The sequence below is a fragment of the Caretta caretta genome, chromosome 2 (genome assembly GCF_965140235.1).
Source record: "Caretta caretta isolate rCarCar2 chromosome 2, rCarCar1.hap1, whole genome shotgun sequence".
Classification (NCBI taxonomy): domain Eukaryota; kingdom Metazoa; phylum Chordata; order Testudines; family Cheloniidae; genus Caretta; species Caretta caretta.
Genome location: NC_134207.1, coordinates 137,451,146 through 137,473,989, shown reverse-complemented (window position 1 = coordinate 137,473,989; position 22,844 = coordinate 137,451,146). Strand labels below are relative to the sequence as shown.

Sequence of the window (22,844 nt, the reverse complement as noted above, 5' to 3'; positions counted from 1 at the left end):
TGTGCTTTGTGGTTCCTTGGACAAACAGTGTGTCTTGCCCTCTCAATCAATGGGCTTGTATGGATCAGCAGACCTAAGATTTTGTGAATCTCACTCTCACTCTCACTCACACACACTTATTTAATCTCATTTGGATATTATTAACTTTTTTAAATTTAACGGTTTATATTTATTTATCAAAGCTCCAGATTCCTTAAGGATGAGAGCAACAAATGGGAAAGGAATGCATACCATCTCAACATGAAAATATTGAACACATATCTTAAATACCATAAGGTGCACTGAATGTTCAGTATGGAAATAAAAAATAGATCAGTGGTGCAGATAAGGCTGAAGGGATGGATTTTTATGAATGATATAGGAATGTCTCATAAAATAGTGGAGAAAATAGAATGATAGGGAAAACTCTCATACATAAATCAGAGAAATGGAAATATGCTTAACAGCATTTTCTTAATGAAAGCTATAAGTACTGGACTAACTTGGTCTCTTGGTATTGAAGCATAAAATGTGTGGAAAAAAGATAACAGGACAGTGGTTAGTGTTGTTGTTAGAAGTACCAGCAAGTGAGTGTTCAATAAATAACATGCATGTTTATTTACAGGCTTAGAAAAATATTGTACCTGTAATATGAATGTCAACACAATAAATGCAATTAAAAAAATATGGGAAGGGCGTTATTACTGTCTCTGTTTTTATGTGTAAAGAGATGTCTGCAGATCCTAGAAAAGTATTGGAAACTTTTGTAACCCAAGAGCATTTTTAAAATAGCAATTTCCTCAGGGGCCTTGGATTTTTAAAACTTGCTGCTGAACTTGAAATTTTGAAGTAAATAGGGAAATTATAAATCAAGCATTCTCCCATGGAGTTGTGTTTATAATGCACTGATAAACACTTCTGATCATTTTCTCAGACTCCCTTTTGGAAGCTTTTATCTTGCTCTTTTCAGGTGGTGGTTGATGTACTGTAAAAACGAACAGAGTACAGGCATAAATAACATGTTTTTTCAATTTAAATCACATTTTTTATTTACATGTAGCTAGTCACTTAGACACCTCTGCATATTAGTGTCTTAACTTGCTAAAGTGGATGCATGGTTTCCTAATTGCTAGTAAAATATTAGGTTTTACATAGTTATTTTCTACCAAGGAAATGCACATTTGAAGTGTTGTCAGTGTTGATAAAGACAAATCCAGGACCTCAATAACTTCCTTAGTGTGGGAGTAACATAAATAGAAAATTGATAAGCAAATAGCCATTGCACTGCTTTCTGATGTATTGAGTTTCCACAAGAAAGCAGAAATGCTTTGACCAGGCTGTAATCACACATCAAGCCTTTCAGCTTCAAGTTATGGGACTTGTGCTTCTCAGTCAATGCTACAATAATAGGATATCTAGGTGCTTAAGAAAAATCCCATCTTCCATGTTTAACTCTTGGCTTCAGAGCTAAACTTCAGGTTCCTATTTTGGAAAAAAAAATATATGTGTATTAAGTACACAATAAGTTGGTTAATATTTTGAAAGTCTAAACTTTTAATAGGTAAAACAGAATTGATTTTGTTGTGAAGTGACAAAGAATGTATACCACAACGTTTTTAATAAATAATATTAAATTTAATAATGTTTTGCTCCAGTTACTGCAAACACTTAAGCACGATTAAAGTTTAGGTAAGAAGTCCATTGATGTCAATAGAACTATGCATATGTTTAAACTTGTGTACCTGTTTGCAGGATTTGGGCCATAACTTTCAATATTTGGTTTATTGCCTACAACAGTTATATAAAATTCAAATAAAAGCCTTTACCAGTAGTAGCATTTTTTAAAAAAAGTTTTGTAATGCAGTTAATTACAAATTTTGATCTAAAATTGCAGTAACACGTTTCTAAATTACTATTTTTACACAGTCATCAATCTCATTTGAAATCAATGATTGTGGGGAAAAAAGTAAGCATTTAAGTCATGCAGTGCAATCTCATTAAACAGAACTCCCAGGACGTTGGTGGTGTTATGTTCATGGACAGAGAAGTTCAGTAAAACTATTAAAAAAAAACAAAACAAAACAAAAAAAACCTCTTTCTGGAAGGTTGCAACATAACATTTACTTCTCAGAATCCCAAACCCTACTACACAAGAACCAAAAACAGAGAAAACAGGCTTCTCCTTAAGGTAGCAAGGCATAACTTACCCCACTTTGCTCTAAACTAATTCTTTGCACACTCACTGCTAAAGACCCAGATCGCACATTCCCTACCAACCCCCCTAGCTGCAAGGATGATTTGGAAAACCCCTGAAAATTTAAACTGATATCTTATCATTTTAACACAGTTTTCAGCATATCACCATCAAAAGGACCTCTAAGAGTAGGCCCTTTGAGATCTTTGAGACTACTACTGTTAAGCACAACTTTGGATAGTGTTTGTGTAACACATGGTATTGCAATATGGGTCTCTGTCCTTCTCTCTCTGAAGGTCTTATACTGTTCCCCCTCACCATAATATTGGAGTGCCTTCCATGTACTTTCAGTCACAGCAGTCTAGTCCTTAGTGGACTTCATGGAGTCTCTGGATCTTCCTTCCTGGAGCCAAAACTCTGCTCAGGGTAGGATTGTGGCTAATCAACATAAAAAGTTAAAAGGCCGCTAATGAAGCGGCTCCTTTGGCTCAAATGGTACACTGTTGCGCAGAAGGCCCCACTGACAGCTCTAGAAGGGGATAGGCAGAACTGTTGTTGGCAGGATTACTCACATTTAAAAGTGATTATACTTCTACAAGCAGTCACCTTCCTGAACTGAATCCTTACTGAAATATTTTCCAAGATTAGCTGTGGAACCATGTGACTCTCTGGGAAGCTATACCAGATACTGCACTGCAACTGAGGAGATTAATATAGGAACTAAAGTTGGAAAGATGAGTACAAAGTAGGGCTGTCAAGCGATTAAAAAAATTAATTGTGATTAATTGAGTGATTAAAAAACTTGACTAGCATTTATTTAAATATTTTTGGATGTTTTCTACATTTTCAAATATATTTATTTCAGTTACAACACAGAATACGAAGTGTACAGTGCTCACTTCATATTTATTTTTGATTACAAGTATTTTTACTGTAAAAAAAACCCCCAAAAGAAATAGTATTTTTTAATTCACCTAATACAAGTACTGTAGTGCAATCACTTTATCATGGAAGTTGAACTTACAAATGTAGCATTATGTACAAAAAAAACTGCATTCAAAAATAAAACAATCCAAATTTTTAGAGGCTGCAAGTCCACTCAGTCCTACTTCTTGGTCAGCCAATTGCTCAGACAAGTAAGTTTGTTTACATTTGCAGGAGATAATGCTGCCCACTTCTTATTTACAGTGTCACCTGAAAGTGAGAACAGGCATTCACAAGGCACTGTTGTAGCCAGTGTCACAAGATATTTACATGTCAAATGCCCGAAAGAAAAGGAGTACTTGTGGCACCTTAGAGACTAACCAATTTCTTTGAGCATAAGTTTTCGTGAGTTACAGCTCACTTCATCGGATGCATGCAGTGAAAAATACAGTGGGGAGATTTTATATACACAGAGAACATGGAACAGTGGGTGTTACCATACACAGTGTAACAAGAGTGATCAGGTAAGGTGAGCTATTACCAGCAGGAGAGAGAAAAAAAACCTTTTGTCGTGATAATCAGGGTGGGCCATTTCCAGCAGTTGACAAGAACGTGTGAGGAACCGGGGGGGGGGGGGGTAAACATGGGAAAATAATTTTACTTTGTGTAATGACACATCCACTCCCAGTCTTTATTCAAGACTAATTTAATGGTGTCCAGTTTGCAAATTAATTCCAATTCAGCAGTCTCTCATTGGAGTCTGTTTTTGAAGTTTTTTTGTTCAGAATTGCGACTTTTAGGTCTGTAATCGAGTGACCAGAGAGATTGAAATGTTTTCCGACTGGTTTTTGAATGTTATAATTCTTGACGTCCCTTCATGTTTCAACCACCATTCCAGGGGACATGGGTCCATGCCGATGACAGGTTCTGCTCGATAACAATCCAAAGTAGTATGGACTGATGCATGTTCATTTTCATTATCTGAGTCAGATGCCACCAGCGGAAGGTTGTTTTCTTTTTTGATGTTTTGGGTTCTGTAGTTTCTGCATCAGAGTGTTGCTCTTTAAAGACTTCTGTTTAGCATATCTGGCATGTAAATACCTTACAATGCCTATTCTCACTTTCTGGTGGCACTGTAAGTAAGAAGAGGGCAGCATTATCTCCTGTAAATGTAAGCAGACTTGTTTGTCTCTGAGTGATTGACTGAAAAAGAAGTAGGACTGAGTGGACTTGTAGGCTCTGAAGTTTTACATTGTTTTGTTTTTGAGTGCAGTCATGTAACCAAAAAAAATCTACATTTGTAAGTTGCATTTTCATGACAGGTTATACTACAGAACTTGTATGAGGTGAATTGAAAAATACTATTTCTTTTGTTTTATCATTTTTACAGTGCAAATATAATAAATATACACTGGTTTCAGTTACAACATAGAATATAATATATATGAAAATGTAGGCAAACAGCCACAATATTTTATAAATTTCAGTTAATTCTATTGTTTAACAGTGTGATTAAAACCGATTAATCGCGATTAATTTTTTTGAGTTAATTGCATGAGTTAACTGCGATTAATCTACAGCCCTAGTAAAAAGATGTGAAGTAGTGCTAGGTTCACTTTGGGGAAAGTAGTGTTGCTCAGTTTTTGTGGCTTTATTCATAGACCATTTACTTTTTCCCCCGAGGGAATCACCCCACCTGCACCATTTGGAAAGTCAGGGCATCACGATCACTGTGTGGAGTGCAGAGTCTGCCTCAGTCCTATATTCAGTGCTTTCCACTTACTCCTCTGTTGGCCAGATTCTGTTGTCAGTAAAATCTATGTAAATCTGAATTAACTCTGGAAGTCTAATGCAATTGAGAGCAGAATTTGTCTTTATAATCATAACCCTTCTGCATTCTTAGTTCACCTTAGTTTCACATCTGAAATGTTAGGAGAATGGCCTCCTTGAAACTAGCCAGGAACTCTGAAAATGCATCACCAGTAGGTACTCATTGACACATGATTTTCCTCCTTATTCCTGCTGACCGAGGTGTTTCTGTCCACTTAAGCATCGGTCTTGATTTTTTAAAATTATTGCATACAGAGATGCGCACCAACTGTAGGTAGACCATTGAAAAGTCTTTCAGTCCCAGTCTCTGGGCTTCATTCTCCCTACATATGACAGAATCTTCAGTGTCTTCCTCATTTTGTGCAGCCATGTGTTTATGCAACAAGCCTGGCTAATATCAGAGATTTTCATTTCCTTCTATCGTCTTCTGGGGAGGAGGGCATGCAACTGAACTTCCCTGTTTGAAGGCTGTGTAACTTCATCTGACCAGCACAAGTAGTACAGGGATGTCAAGTAAGCCACTACAGTACATGGAATTCTTGAAAATGTTATTTTGGACAGATTTAAATTAAATTGGAGCTCTTTGGAAATAAGGGAAATGCACTGGAATGTGCTAATGAAGTGAGTGCATCTGTACAGAATGCATGGAACTGAACAAAATCTTGCTTTCATTACTGCTTTTAATTACAGTAGTACAATTGTGGTATGTTGGACCTTTTACTTACAATTATGTGTGGTTTTGAAACTGGCTTTCAGTTACAAACTAGTGCCCAGAATAGATACTATTGGAGTTGATGAGTTTTGCCTGATTGTAGGTTCAAAGCTTGTATCTGCCTTCTGGGCTCTCAGTGGACCTGGTAAGACATATGGCTGCTTTAGAAGTTGGTAAAGTCAAGTAAAAATTGTGGGCGTGTGATGAAGTTCTTAGAGATGAATGTTGTATGGATATTCATCGTTCTAAATGCCTATCAGTCTTAATATAGATCAAAATATGAACTTCTGCACAAGACAGGCAACAGCCCAACTGCTTTCCACTTAATGCATCATTTTTCTGAAGGTGCATGGTCTTGAAATTGTCATTGAGATTTCTCAAGTAGGGACTGTTCTGTTATTGTTGCTAAAGATACAAATCTTGAAATAATTAGAAAGTATGAGCTATTATAAATTCAAAGTTTGGTTTGTGGTTTTGTTTCCAAGAGGGTATTACGGGATATTAACTGTAGTTAGGATTGAAAGGGTTAGATTTTTATCAGTAATGTCAATAAACCTTGATTTCACCATACACACACTAACAAATGAAGAAAAATTTCCATTAACAATAAATGAAATTTACAGATAGGCAAAGTAACAAAAATGCTGCTTGAGAACTTTGAGGGTTTGATTTAAGGATATTTATTTTTTATATTTTGACATGTATATGGTGACTGTTTTAACAGTTATAAAGCGTTAACTTTTCGAATCTGTGTCTACTGTCATTAAATAATTATTGTCTGACCTGGCCCCCTGATTTCCCACAACTGTGAACATTTATATGGATAAAAATAAAAAAGCTTTAAAATACTGATATCTGTCAAAATTATTTAAAAAAAAACCCAACTAACAACCCCCGCCCCCAATTCTGCCAAGCCTAGCTTTACAGTAAGGTTTAAAACTGTTCTCTTTATTTGTTAAACTAAACTGAAAGAGAAATTCTACTGCTTTCAGTGTCTGTGTTTTTAATAGATGTGTTTCAAGGCCAGAGAGAAAATCAGTCTTTTGTTTCAATCACCTTTAAGTACAAATTTTATAAATGGATTTTATTAAATAGTTATGGAGAAAATGTAATCATTGTGAATGCATACTAGGCATGACCATGTTTCTTAATTACACTTTTTTCTGCACCATCTCCAGTTACCCTTTCGCTTTCAAAGAACAAAATTAAAGACAATCCAAGAATAAACTATAAAACTGGTAAATTTGATGTATAAATTTTTTAGGAAAAATTATTTAACAGCAATATTGTTTTTCTCTATTGTCTCTTTAGTGTTGGACCCCAGACACATGTCCCAGAGTGATTTTTTGAAGCGTTTCTAATCTTAAGTGGCTGTGAATGTGGCATCATGCGATTGCATACTGTGTGTGTCAAGAAAATGTGATCTGGAAATCAGTTGACAAACTTGAGCAGATTTTTTTCTAACTGCCAGTCTTGCCAACTCAGATCTCAAAGTCAGAAAGGGCTCCATCTGAGGTATGCACCACCATCAAATAAAAATCCATTTAAATTTAAAAATGTAGTTTGGAATTATATGCATGCATTAAATTATCCATGAGTATACAGTTACAGGATTGGAACTTTAGCAAGAAAATTTGCTGGTCATGCACAAGCCAGAAAAGAATCCCGGCCCTCCACCTCATAACTGTAGTGGCTGTGAGATGCCAAGAAGAGTTAAGAGCCGTGAAAAACTTAATTTAGTCAGTAAAGTTGACAGATTATGTAAACAAGGTGAGATAATGTATAGAATTCTAGCAGGTAGATTTAAGAAATTAGACAAAATATCTCAAAATAACTTAGTGTAGACTTTCACTGGAGTAAATGTTAACTACTTAAATTGTGATCATACAGGTAAGCAGACTGTAAAAGGGTTCACTCACCACTGGCGGTGGGTCTGGGGATCAGCTCTTGTCTGGCCTCATCTGTTCTCTCCATGACTCAGCCCTCCAGCTGGCTCACTGTGTAGTTTTCCCCTTCCAGGGTATTGATGTCTTGACAGTCCAGTTGTCCAGATGGTGTCTTCACCGGTCCCTGAGCCACTTCCCAGTGGCTGGTAGGGGAACACGGGCTCGCCTGCTACTCCCATTTTCAGCCCAGGGATCCTGTAATCAGCAGTCAAGGTCAACACCGTCTCTACCCTGGCTGATGTTTTCCGGGGCTTCTTCCTATTCTATCCCCTGCTGGCTTTCTTCTCCTCTCCCGTTTTGGGTAAACCCCTTCCCTCAGGATTAGGATCCCAGGGCTTCTGTTCCGCCCTGGGTTTCCTCCTTCTCGCCTCACTAGGCCCAGAGAGTGACTGCAGCCCCATTTGCTATTAGCAAACTTCCTCTTTTTATAAACCTATCCCAGCTGGGCCTCATCTGTAATTAGTGTTTGTAAATGCCAGGCCTCCCTGCAGATGCAACTGTGAAGGTTAATTGGCCCTTTCTGAGACACTGTGGCCCCTTCAGGGCTGGCAAGGGGTGAACACCCCATCACATCGAACTTAAAGTTAGAGGTGCCTTAACAAATCATTGTGGTGAATTCTTTTTAATTGCATCTGACTTGTATTCTATTTCAAGCTATAGTCACACAGTTGTGAATAGCACCGGGCTTTTCTGGAAGCGAATGCATGGAATGAAAGTTGAGTAGTGGCTAGAGCAGGGATTCTGGATGCTTCTGCAGTCTGTTTCCTGCTCTGCCCGTTATTTGCTTTGTGACCAATGCCCTAGCTCCTAGGTGCTGCAGTAACACAGATGTTCACTAATTAAGCTGATGGTGTGCCTTAAGAAGCAGTACAGTTGTGGTAATTTATTATTTTTCCAGATAGCTCCCTACTTAGGGTTCAGGTTAATTCATAAGTTTATATAAAACTTGAAAAGAAGGCAGCTATCTGGAAGGATAGTAAACTATCACAATTGTGTAAATGGTGAGCTAAAAGTAGACGGCCCATCCCCTAGCTCTAATGTTAGTTTATATCATTACTATAATAAAGAAAATGGATAACATTTCAGAATTTGTTACCTTCATAAAATATTATGGCTTTAAACTTCACATAAAGGAAAGACAAATGCACATGAACAAATTACCTACTTTGTATTGCGGTAAGAGTATGTAAAGTGAAGTCACAAATGTAGATTCATACAGCTCTTAAATGTATGTATAGACCGCTGTACCAGCGTTGTCACTCTTTCCAGTTAATAACTGCACCTTTTAAAAACTAAATATAACTTTTAAATGCGGTATAAAGAAAAAAAACTACCTGAAAGTGTATCTCGGGGGGACCTGTGGGTGTGCACTTCTAAGGAAGCCCTTAAATAAAACTTACGACGAAGGCTGTGTTACGTAGTATTGTATAGGAGATTATATAGGAGATATATATAAGATTCCTCCTGGTTAAGTTGAATTCTGGAAGATGTGTATTGTATCACTCCTGTGAAGTTTCTCCTTGTTCTGTGTAGCAGTCTTGGACTTGTGGAATGATTTGGCTTATATGGAATTAAATACTATATAAAGTCTTTCTAATGTTTAAATTTTCATTGAAAGATTTAAAGTAATAAACTTAAGTTTCGTGCGTTTAAAAGGCAACTGAAAGATGTCCCTTTTCTACCACCATGAAGAGGATGTGTGTAACACTGTAGAGAATACTGTTACATGTAGAAGCTGTTGTGCAGTATGGAGTTCAGTTGTACAAAGTTCTTGGCGCAGGCACTGTCGTGTGTGGTTTAAAGATCTAGCTTATTAATAGCATAATTGATCATTTTTGTCTTTGAGAGCCTAATTTTTTTTAATTAAAACTTGTGACACAGACATAACTTATAACATTAATAGCTTTCAGTGAAAATATGCAAGGATCCTAGGATTGGCTTCTTGATTGCTGACCCTTCCATTGGTCTTACTGCACTCTAGGAGGCTAGGAACTCTCTTGAGAAGTAGAACTTAAATGTGCTATCCATTAAAATGTTCTTTTTGATCATGTGAAGTCCATTATTGGTTTATTACAGAAAAAATGTCAAATTATTCAAGGCCTTGTGTTCAGTGACTCAAAAAACTGCAGAATTATGCTCCCAGAGTCTTACGGGCATGGCTACACTGGAAGCTTCCAAAGTGCTGCCGCGGGAGCGCTCCCGCCGCAGCGCTTTGAAGTGCGAGTGTTGTCGCGAGCTCTCCCAGCGCTCCTGGGGATCCACCTCCACGAGGGGATTAGCTCAGAGCCTGTCCACACTAGTGCTTTAAAGCTCTCAGACTTGCTGCACTTGGGGGGAGGGGGATTTTTCACACCCCTGAGCCAGTAAGTTAGAGCGCTGCAACATGTAAGTGTAGACAAGCCCAAAGCTTTCATTTAAAAAACAACACCAAAAAACTCTCATGGTTGTGAAGGTTACTCCATTTGCATTGAGGTAAACCGTTGCAGTTGTCTCAGGGTATCTCTACGCTGCAATTAAACATCCGCGTCTGGCTCCTGTCAGCTGACTTGGGCTCGCGGGCCTCTGGCTGCGGGGTTGTTTAATTGCAATGTAGATATTTAGGCTCAGGCTGGAGCCCGGGCTCTAGAAACCTGCAAGGGAGGAGCATCCCAAAGCTCGGGCTGCAGCACAAGGCCAAACATCTGCACCACAGTTAAACAACCCCGCAGCGGAGACCCACAAGCCCAAGTCAGCTGGCACAGGTGTCTTATTGCAGTGTAGATATACCGCCAGTCTCCAAAGAACCTGAAACAATTGCTCTGCAAAAATATGAACTTCCCTCACTTATCTACAGAAAATTAACTCAGTGCCTAATGACTGTTTAAATGCCAACATAAATGTTTTCACTACTCTACAGTAGTGGAAACATCAATCTAATATGCTTATCTGTAACAGACCCAACATTTCCCTCAGTGCCAAAAGTTCCAACTCTCTCCTCTCCAGCTAGGGTGGCCAGATGTCCCAATTTTATAGGGACAGTCCTGATTTTTGGGTCTTTTTCTTATATAGGGTCCTATTACCCCCTACCCCCTGTCCCGATTTTTCACACTTGCTGCCTGGTCACCCTATATCCAGCTGCCAAAACCTCTAACTCTCCTCATTACTTTTGTGGTGCACTGAAGTTATAAAAATAAATACAAACAAATGTAGAGAGTATGTAAATCAGTTCTACATCAGCGAAGATAAAATACATACTGTGCTGTGTGTTCAATTAATTAAAAACCGGACTTTACACTAAATTGCTACAGAATTTACAGCATGTCAAATCGTAGTGCTCAGAATCCATGGACCCTGCTGTGGAACTTAGGTTGTCCTTGCTGTGGAGTCCGCTGGGCCTTGTTGGAACTCTGTCAACATGTACTGTATAATCTTGCTCGATTTAGATGGCTACCGGTTTAGAAACTGTAAACATAGCTTTCAATGTAAGCTTTATTAAAATTTTGTAAAGGGAAAACTGACGTCAGAACTATCAATACAGTTCTTCGTAGATTGTTGCCTAACTAACTGCTCCTCAATTTCTTTGATAGCTTGGTTTTATTGCTTTTTATTTCTCCCACTGCAGGAAGCAGGCTCTGGAAGCAAAACAGAGAGGCATGCATTGAAGCTATATTTTATATGGTTGTCTTTTTGTTGCAGGTATTGGACTGGATTGAGAACCATGGAGAAGCTTTCCTTAGCAAACATACTGGGGTAGGAAAGTCCCTGCATCGGGCCAGAGCTTTGCAGAAACGCCATGAAGACTTTGAAGAAGTAGCACAGGTAAATGTTTCAAACATGTTAAACCCACATCCTGTTAAACAATTGCACCTATATCACTGTTCAGTGGTGCCTTAAATTGCCTACTTGACATTGTAGGGTTGGGCACATTGAGTGCTCTGGTAAGAAAAAAATGAATCCAGACACCATGCAAATTTAAATTCTGAGTGTTTCCTTTTAACTTAACTTCTCGAGTAGATTTTTATTTGAGTTTTCAATTGTGCATAAAAATATTGAAAGCAAAAAGCAATGCATCCACTGCAAAAAGTGAAAATGATGCTTGCAAGAACAACAATCAGTAAATCTCTGAAATCTTTTATATCCGATTGGGTGCAAGTAGGCACACTCCATTGTTTGTAAAAATCAAACACCCATCTGATAAACTCAGTGTCAGTCAGCCATTCAACATAACCAATTAAAACACATGATAGTAAACACAGTTTTTTAACCACGGGTTTAAGTATTCACATCAATCTCATAAATGTAACAATACCTTTGTTTGGCTACAGAAACATCAATAGGAAAATGAGAAGATTGTAAAACAAAGTTGGGACTTAAGGACTCATGCTCATGTTGTTTGAGTTAAGATTGACGACCATTCTCCCTGTTAAAACAAATGAGTTTAATATGCATGCTCGGTGATGAAACAATAGACACATTTCTTCTGAGCTGAATGTTTACAATTCAAGTTCTGGTGCAGGTTGTGCAGATACTGGAATTTCCATCCTGTGAAAAACTTCACGTTTCTCAAATAAGATAAAAACATTAATTCCTAATCAGAACAAAAATTCAGATATGTGCAACCTTCCATGGGAGGAACATCTTAAAAATTCCACAGTATGCATCCGATGAAGTGAGCTGTAGCTCACGAAAGCTTATGCTCAAATAAATTGGTTAGTCTCTAAGGTGTCACAAGTACTCCTTTTCTTTTTGCGGATACAGACTAACACGGCTGTTACTGTGAAACTTAAAAATCCTTGCATTTCAGAAGAACCAAAATGGGATTGTTTGAGTAATTCCAGTCCCTGCCCCCCAGGCTCCAACATTCCCTGGCTGCTGAATTTCAAGCCAGGCATGTGTGGAAGCTGGGTGGCCAGCATGCCTGGTTTCCGTGAAATCAACATTGTTGGGTGGAAAACGTTCAGAATATTTTCGACCAGCTCTCGCATCGAGTAAGACTACCAGTAATGTTTACAAATTCAGTTTTTATTCACCAGAGCTTTTTTTCAAAGCTTATGATCTGAGAGAAATGACTGAGCCTATTGAATGCTTTTGTATGTCTGGCTTTAACTTGGAAGATAAGTAATGTGTAACTGGGAATTAATAAAAAGAAAAGGGGGACTTGCGGCACCTTAGAGACTAACCAATTTATTTGTGCATAAGCTTTCGTGAGCTACAGCTAATATGTACCTTGGAAATACAGCATGGTCACAAAAAAGGCTTGGAAGACATCAAAGAAATGAATATATCTGGGTTTTATCTTAAAATACATTGAGTTGTAATTAGTGAAATCACAGCTTATAGCGCTTGAAAAGACAAGCCTTGGAGAGAGAGTTACCAGACAACTTGGAGGGAAAGCTATTGTGATACCAATCATCAAAAATGGGAAAAATAACAACGCTTGTGTAGCTGACACTTAGCTTCAACACACACGCTGCTGGTGACGCTTGCACTGTCAGGGTTATCTGCTAGCCAGTTTTATTGACGAATTATCCTGGCAAACATGTATGCTAAGGCAAATCATATATAGTAGGTCTGACTAAGCTGGTTTGTTTACCAGGGGAATGTTAGCGTTTAAATTGGGAAGTTGTGGTGTTTTCCCATTGGGTGTTTTTTGCTAATGACTGCTGGGGTGGCAGTCAGGCAACCAGAATACTGTGAAGTATTAACAGAATCAGAAGTACAGATTTAATAGACAGTATAGTGGATTGATCAAAGTGTGAGTGAGGAGTCAAATATTTGTGTGTTCACAAGATGTGGGTTTTGTTTGTATTAGTTTTCCTGTTTAATGCACAAGGTAGCCATTTATGGACCTGTAATGTTGAGAGCATGTCTTAGAGCATTTCCACTACTCAGGAACTGAAACACCATGAGAAAACCAGATCTCTCATGACAATATCTGATAAAGGGCTCAAAGACACTGAAACAACCTTAGGGCTATACACAGACACTGGATTCCATACACACTCTTAATTTTTCATTTATAGCAAATGTGTCTTTTGTTTCACATTCAGAGTCATTACTTTCTGCATCAGAGAGTCCAGACCCTCTTTGATTAAGATGCTGGAGATGAAGTCCCATTAGGTATTTTACACTGTGATACATGAGTAGAAGGATTAAAAGAACAAAACGTGACTAAGGGTATGGCTACCCTTGCAGATGTAGGGTGTTTTGAGTTAAACCAGAGCGCAGTAGGGAAAGCGCGGCAGTGTGTGTTCACACTGACAGCTTCAAGCGCACTGGCATGGCCACATTTGTGGCACTTGCCACAGCATTGGGAGCGGTGCATTATGGGCAGCTATCCCAGCATGCAAGTGACTGCAATGTGCTTTTCAAATGGGGGGAGGGGGAGGGGGAGTGTGACAGGGAGTGTGTTGTGTGTATGTGGGGGGAGAAGAGAGTAGGTTTTTGGGGGGCTGAGAGCATGTCAGCATGCTGTCTTGTAAGTTCAGACAGCAGCAGACCCCCTTCCCCCAGCCTCTCTCTCTCTCACACAGCATTCCATGCTAATGGTTGCTTTGTCTTGGAGCAGATAAGCATGCCGGGAGTCAGAAATGGAGCTTTCAAAGGGCATATCCGCATTCCTGCAGTGATTCCAAAACAATGACAAGAGTGGCCACTTGACTTAAGGGGATTATGGGACGTTTCCGGAGGCTGATCAAAGCGCAGTAATGCAACACCTCGTTCATACTGATACCTGGGCATTTCAGCCAAGGTGCAACAAGTGTTAATCTTCTCCCCGAGGTGGAGTACCAGGAGCGCTCTAGTCATGGAGTCAGAGCACTGTACGTGCCTTCCCAGTGTGGACAGGTAGTGAGCTAGGGCGCCCAGTGCTGCTTTAATGCGCTCTAACTCGCAAGTGTAGCCATGCCCTAAGAGAGAACAGGGTGAAAGTATTGGAAGGGTGTAAACATCTGGGACAGAGGAATTGATCTAGGCTGGTGGTTCTCAAACTTTTTTTTTTCCGTGGACCACTTGAAAATTGCTGCAGGTCTTGGCGGACCACTTAATGATCTTTCCAACTGTTGTTTGTACTGTTAGCTAATTATTGTAAAGTGCTTTGGATAAAAGCGCGATATAAAAAAACCACCTCAATAAATAAACTTTTTTTGTTCTACAAATAAAAGCACACAATTCATATTTTAATATCAGTAGTCTTACCTTTCTAATTCGATGGATGTGCCCTCTCTCCCCCGTCACAGCAGCCACAGAGCTGAGGCTGGGAAGGAGGGCCATCTCTCCCCGGCAGCCACAGCCCTGGAGCTGGGGAAAGTTGCCTCTTTCTCTATCTGCCGCAGCCCTACACATCCCAAATTCCTCCCACCCCGTTTTCTCACCCCACTGCCCCCCTCCACCTACACCCTGTTCCTCCCAAGGCCACCACCTCACCTCACATGTTTGAGAACCTCTGATCTAGGCAACCAGAGGAATATTTTTAGGTGTAATGTAATGAAACTGAACAAAGGAAAAAAATTAAGCTGAATAATAAGGAAAAATTTCCTGATGCTGAGCTCTACTAGATTGAAAAATAATCTTCTCAGGGAAAGGGTGGAATATCTATTGCTTGAGACTTGAAAAACTAGACTGGACAAAGTGCTTAAATATACTGTAGGAAACAATCCTTCACTGGCAAAAGGATAGACAAGATGACCTAATAAGTCTTTTTTTTCATCTCTAACTTCTGGTTCTGTGGTGATTGCCAAGACAGGCACACCCTTCAAGATTTTTTCCCTTCTCTAAACCAAATATAAGCAGGCAACAAACATGCATCCCTGCTTTGTGTATTCCAAATAAGACCGTTGATTTTTATACTTCAGGGCTTAACATAACAATGAATGTAATGTCCGTCACATACTCCTGCTGTTCACTTGTGTGCGGGCATATGACAGTTTTTTGCTATGAGATGCATTATGTCCTGTAAGAGTGACTGCAGATGAAATGTACTTATTCCCTACGTACATTTCAAGTTATTCACATTTTTCCTTTGATCAGAGAACCTGGCCACACCTGGGGTTATCAGAGTCAACTCTACAAAAAAAAAATGAGAAGGCATCAACCCCTTGAAATCCCACCTGGCTACATTGCTCAATCACCTGGAGCCTCTATTAAATGCTGAACTATTCACTTTCAGCTAAGGAGCTGACAAGTTCAGGCAGGTGATCTGTCCTTTTTTCCTCCTATGCTGTTTCTCCAGGGTAATTCAGATTCCAACTCCCCAGGACTGCTCAAAGGAATCATGGAATAAGCTAGCACACAATATGCAAAAAGTGTTCATAATTCCCTGTAATGTCAGCAGACTTCAGTGTCATCACAGGTTAAATAGTCTGATGAAAGATTGACATTTTCATCTGCTCACTGTACTGGATAGCATTGGTCTTCTATAATAAGGGCCTGCAGTATGTTTATGTATCCCATCAATGCAAATGCAAAGGGGATTTGTTACATTGGCTATAGGTTAAAATGCTTTCTTTAGCAGTTATGAAAAAGGCTAATATTTGATCACAGATATTTTTAGTAAGAGTAATGGATAGGCAATAAAGAAAAATTAATGGAAGCCTGTGACCTGTCCCTGATTTTACTAAAAATATCCATGACAAAATGTGGAGTTGCGAAGTCCCCACACCACCCGTGGCAGCTGGGCAACTGTGGGGGCTGTGGCTCAGAGCTCCAGTGGCCCCCACTGCCTATGGGGGCTCAGAGCTCTAGGGGCACCCACTGCCCAAGATGGCCAGGAGCTGCGAGATCCCCCCGCCCCCTGAGATGGTACTGAGCTGCAGGGTCCCTCCGCTGCCTGAAGCAGCACAGAGCTGCAAGGTCACCGTGGCAGGGTGACCCTGCAACTCCTAGCCACCATGGGCTGAAATCATAGAGGTCTCTGGAAGTCATGGATTCCATGACTTCAGTGACAAAATCATAGCCTTAGGTATGACTATCTCAAAATATGGTGATTGTAACACACATGGACAAAATTTTCAGTATTACACGCACAAGCCACAAGTGAGTAGTAACAGTTACTATCAAATTGACCAATTTTCCCTTCAAAGAAGCAGCGCTAGAGCCTATCCTTTCTTCCCTGCTAGCTAAAATTTCTCGTGATCTGTGTTGCACACACAAGAACATTTACCCCACAGGTATAGGATTTCGATTCCAGTTACCTTTAACAGTCCACTTGTAAGGCAAAAGATTGTCATCTTAAAAAACCTTGGACGCTGACAAATGTTTTGTATTTATTCCCTTGTATATTTGTGGATTGGATTCTGACTCAACTATTCCTTTTTTTTTTGCAACTGTGGCTGAGAGATGTCCAATTGTGCATAATGGTCTCTGCCCAAGATACATGTATGGTATATAGGGCAAGAGTCTGTTAGCCATGTGTTTCTTCTACAAAGCCGAGTTAACTTTTTATCCTTATGGAGGTTGCATCTTAATTGAGCTATGGATCAGCTTCCTTGGTTCAGGGACCAAGTCTGTAGAAATCCCTTCCTTACCATGCCCTCCTGAGCCTGTTGGTAGAATAAGTCAAGGCTGAAATAAGGCCTTTATATTTCAGCCAGCTCACATGAGACCATTGTAGCCTCCTACTTTTACCAGTTACCTGGTAGCCCTTGTCCATTTTCTTCTATTGGTGGTGGCTATGAATCTGTGCTATTTTATTTAATTCACACTTAACTTTTGTACGAAATCTAGATACATAATATATTGTGCAATATATATACATAACAGGTGTTCATTTTCTTGAGGGATGGCTCATGAAGGTGACAGCTACTGCAGAATCTCTGAAAAATAGGGCTGCCAAGCGATTAATCACACTGTTAATAATAGAATACCACTTTATATTTATTTTTTGATTACAAGTATTTGCACTGTAAAAAAAAATAAAAGAAATAGTATTTTTCAATTCACCTAATACAAGTACTGAAGTGCAATCTCTTTATCATGAAAGTTGAACTTACAAATGTAGAATTTTATATACAAAAAAACCCTGCATTCAAAAATAAAATAATGTAAAATTTTAGTGTCTGCAAATCCACTCAGTCCTACTTTTTGTTCAGCCAATCACTCAGACAAACAAGTTCGTTTACGTTTTCAGGAGATAATGCTGCCCTCTTGTTGTTTACAATATCACCTGAAAGTGAGAAGAAGCGTTCCCATGGCACTGTTGTAGCCAGCATCACAAGATACTTATTTGCCAGATGTGCTAAAGATTCATATGTCCCTTCATGCTTCAGCCACCATTCCAGAGGACATGCATCCATGCTAATGAGGGTTTCTGCTCAATAACAATCCAAAGCCGTGCGGACCGACGCATGTTCATTTTCATTATCCGAGTCAGATGCCACCATCAAAAGGGTTGATTTTCTTTTTTGGTGGTTCGAGTTCTGTAGTTTCCTCATTGGAGTGTTACTCTTTTAAGACTTCAGAAAGCATGCTCTACACCCTGTCCCTCTCAGGTTTTGGAAGGCACTTCAGATTCTTAAACCTTGGGTCAAGTGTTATAGCTATTTTTAGAAATCTCACATTGGTACCTTCTTTGCGTTTTGTCAAATCTGCAGTGAAAGTGTTCTTAAAACAAAGAACATGTGCTGGGTCATCATCCGAGACTGCTATAACATGAAATATATGGCAGAATGCAGGTAAAACAGCAGGGGTCATACAGTTCTTCCCCAAGAGTTCGGTCATAAAATTAATTAACACATTGTTTTTTTAACAAGCATCATCAATAAGGCTGTGAGCCTGTCATGAAGGTCACTGATTCCGTGACCTCTGTGACTTCTGCAGCGGCTGGTGCTGACTCAGGGGCTGCCTGAGCCGGGAAGCCCCTGGGCCAGCAGCAGCAGTTTGGGTTTGTAGGAAGGGCTCAGGGCTGAGGCAGAGGGTTGGGGAATGTGGGGGGCGCTTACCTCAGGGTGGGGGTTTCCCAGCTCCCACTGGCATGGCCCTGCAGCTCCTAGGTGGAGGAGGGGCCAGGGAGCTTTGTGTGCTGCCTGCACCCGCAGCTCCCATTGGCTGTGGTTCCCAGCCAATGGGAGCTGCGCAGCAGGGGCTTGTGGCAGGAGCAGCAGGCAGAGCCCCCAGCCCTTCCGCCACCTAGGAGCTGCAGGGACACGCGGAGCCAGGAAGGGAGTCCCAGCCAGTCCCGCCAACCATCCCCCCAGCACCAGCGGGGGTCCTGGGCCACGTGGGCCACAGCGCCCTTGGACTGCACCCGTGGCCTCCCGCCCAAGATTTAGTTAGGGGTATAACTGTGAATTTTTATTTATTACCTATGACCTGTCCAAGACTTTTTCGAAAAATACCCATGACTAAAACGTAGCCTTAGTCATCAGCATGTCCTCTGGAATGGTGGCCGAAGCATGAAAGGACATACAAATGTTTAGTATATATAGCAGGTAAATACCTTGCTATGCCAGCTACAAAAGTGCCATGCAAATGCCTGTTCTCGCTTTCTGGTGGCACTGTAAATAAGAAGAGGGCAGCATTATCTTCTGTAAATGTAAAGAAACTTGTAAACAATCGGCTGAGCAAGAAATAGTACTGAGTGGACTTGTAGGTTCTGAAGTTTTACATTGTTTTGTTTTTTTGAGTGCAGTTATGTAACAAAAATAAATCTACATTTGTAAGTTTTACTTTCATGACAAAGAGATTGCACTACAGTAATTGTAAGAGGTGAATTGAAAAATACTATTTCTTTTGTTTACAAATATTTGTACTGTAAAGATGATCAAAAATAATATACACTTTGGTTTCAATTACAACACCGAATACAATATATATGAAAATATAGAAAAATGTCCAAAATATTTAATAAATGTCAATCGGTATTCTATTGTTTAACAGTGCAATTAAAACTGCCATTAATTGTGATGAATTTTTTAATCACGATTAATTTTTTTGATTTTTTTTTTCAGTTAATCACGTGAGTTAACCGCAATTAAGCGACAGCCCTACTGAAAAGGCATGATAATTAAATACAGATAGTTAAAGCTGATCTACATCATGAATGCCTCCCTGTCTAGTTAGGAAATGGGCATAAACCGCTTTGAGTGCCATGCTGTTACTCTTGTCTTTCCAGCCTGCTAGAATAACCTTAACTGACAGCTAGATATAAAATCACCTGGCATACTTTAGATCAGTTTTATTAAATGCCTAAAGAGATGCCTTCTCTTTGCACCCTTTTTATTCATCTGTCTGTCTTGGGGAGTTCTCCAGCACAACCCACCATGTTTAAGGTCTTAGCTCCTGCATCCTGGCATAACTATATAAGAAAAAGCATTTCTGCTGGATGTCATTACGAGCTGAAGGAAGGTTTACAAAAGTGAGTTGAGGATTGACCTTCTTTTCTGCATGCTGTCTAAGGATACAGCATCTGAGCTATTTTTGAAAATGACATCCAAATTACATTAACTTCATAATTACATTAAATCCTTAATTCATCTGTATCATTTTCCAGTTTTCAGAAAGATAAATCTGAAATGCTCAGGCTACATCATAACAAGGATGCTCTCAGAATTCTTAAATAGTATTTCATAAGAATAAAATGTCAGATTAATTATAAAATGGGAAACGATCTTTTCAGTCACACAGATGGCTGTGGGTGGGGCCCTTGGTTCCCTCGGTAGTTCCCAGTGTAGCCTTTCAGGTTACAAATGTGAGCATTGAACTTCTTTTCTCGTTCATCTGTGTGAGCTTTGACTATAGCACTGGGCATGCATAAGTACTGACCAGGAAGTGTTCTGATCGAACATCTTCTAAGGTGGTGGGTAGTGCACTCCAGTACCGTGCGGGTGCAGGCTTCCTCAGGTATAACATCTTACAGACTCAGAACCTCCCTTCAGGGTTGGAGAGCAGGAGGAGACACCCATTGTCTGGTGTGTGCACAGTTTATTCAAAAAGCACCAGGGACTAATGTTGTTGCATAAATAATTAATGAATTTATTATAGTGAACAAGGAAAAAAAATCGAATAGTTGAAAGCAGTATTGAGACAGACAAGGTTGTCGATCCCAAAGTGTACAAAAGTTTGTGCTGCCGGCAGATAATGAATCGGAGTATTTTGGAATGGCTTTGAACCATGTTTACAGTTAATTTCAAAATGTTGATGTTGATTTTAAAAATTGAGTTAAAACCTGAGCTTAAAGGAACAAGATCAGATGAAACATTAGGTTTCTTAGGGGAAGTGAGAGGGAGGCTATAGGAATGAGTTTTTACAGGAACATGCCAACATTACCCAAGTTTTATTTTTCTAGTTTGTGTGAAGATATTTTAAAAAAAAAACATTTTATATCACAAGCACTTTCCAACTGAGGCACTCAAAGCAATTTTGCACACACTAATAAATAAAACCTCTTACTATTTCCACCTCCCTAGCAGAGGTATATAAGACTCTCTCTGTTCTACATACAGAGGCACAAAGATGAACAGATGATTTGTGTAGGAGTTGCCCGGTAACTCAGTGGCAAAGCAAGCAAGGAGAATGCTGATTGCCTGGCTCCTTGTCATGTTTTAGGTCTACAATAGAAACTTTGACTGGTATGGTAATATCTATTAGAGGTGTGATTTCTTTTCTTTTCCTTTCCATACCAGCAAAAGCCCTAGTGTAGCCACAGTTACACTTGCAAAGTGAGAAGGCTTTTGCCAATACAGTTTTTATGTGGGGATCCAATATAAGCTATACTGGCTAAAGCACTCTTCTGCTGGTATAGGCTTCATCTTTATTAGGAACGTTTGCCGGTGGTGCTATGCCAGCACCCTTTTCTTGCGTAGACAAGGTCTCCATCTTCTTCCTCTTTAGTGGCTAAAAGTTCCCCATTGGTATTTGTAATGTAAACACTGCGGAATTGTGCTAGTGTATGAAACCTGCGTTTCACTGGAAGTGTAACACACTGAACAGAGAGCGCAGGATGAAATGTAACAGTAAGCGAGATTCTACATTTCAGTTTTAATAAGTAAGGAAACGTACTTGTTTAAAAACATCTCCTTTCAATTGACAGAGGCTCTCTTGGAGAGGAAATTGTTTTCATGTCAGATATTTGAGTCTTTTGGTTCTGGGGGTTTTGGTTTTTGTTGTTCACTTTTGTGAACTGACTCCTCTCTCCTTTGCAGCTGCTGAACTCTCGCTCTGCCTTTCCAAAATCACAGTCAGTCAGCACTCCACTCCTGGGAAACAATCCCTTATGCCGCTTCCAAAGTTTGCCTTACTTGGCCCTGCCACACAAACACCAGACTGTTTTGCAACTTGTGTCCAGAGTTACCCCCTGAACCCTTCCACTGCCCTTTCATTGTGCCCCCCCTTCCAGTTACCTGCCTCCCTATGCGCCATTTCAGCACCTCACAACTGCCAAATTTATCAGCTTTTGCAAGGAAACCTGAGGATTTTTTTCTTATCCATTGACTCTTGACACCTCATTGCTGTCAGTTGTATGATATTTTTTTCTAAATGCCCTGCTTAAAAATGTGAATTAAAGCCTTCTCTTTCTGGTCATTGCTCTTGGATAAGTGCTGGGAAAAGCTTTCTGACCTGAGAGTATTTGTTACTGGTCTGCCAAATGGTGTTTAACATGTTAATTTACAACATATCAGGCCTTAAAACTGTCCTTCAGTCTGGCAGTGGATTTGTGTTACTAGTCCTGGAAGGAATGGACCAAGTCCTGCATCTTGGACTAGTATATTTTCAATGCTAGGAGAAATTCTGCTTCACTCGTGATGTGTTTTCATTGTGGTTAGAACACCACAAAAAAAAATGAAGAAAATTAACAACAAATGGTGAATATTCACCATGTTTTATTTGAATGAATTGGATAGTTACTCTTCCTAACAGGAGAAAAACACACATTTCAACTACAAAAGTGAAGTGATGTGAAAGGATTATGCTTGTTAAAACGTGACTTCAAAGACCTATAATTCTAAGAATTTCCATCCACTGCCCCCAAAAGGAACAGCAGCTAGAGGTCCTTTTTGTTTTTTATGAAACTGAAGCAAAGTGCAGCAGACATTTATAGATACTTCCTTTACTCTGGTACTTGGCTACATGCAAAAAATCATAAAAGCATTTTATTGCCTGGTGTACGTAAAGTGACGGTTTGTCTGCAGATGTTCCCTTTTCTGCAGTGTATTAAAGGACAATGTCAGAGGATTAGACAGTTACCTCTCTACTGTAATGAGTATGAGAAGGCTTATTGACATGAGATTCCAGCAACCTAGTGCTTTACTGCTTCATTTTTTCCAGTTTTCCTGCAATGGGTAAT

General features: G+C 39.6%; 1 protein-coding gene across 3 annotated transcripts in view; it reads left to right on the top strand.

Annotated features, from left to right (window-relative positions):
* TRIO (trio Rho guanine nucleotide exchange factor) overlaps positions 1-22,844 on the top strand; it is a 400,776-nt gene that overhangs the window by 181,739 nt on the left and 196,193 nt on the right. For all 3 annotated transcript variants that reach the window (XM_048839610.2, XM_048839611.2, XM_048839612.2), the window contains exon 10: positions 11,261-11,383. In XM_048839610.2, the coding sequence (XP_048695567.2) occupies positions 11,261-11,383 (123 nt within the window). The remainder of the gene's footprint in view (positions 1-11,260; positions 11,384-22,844) is intronic.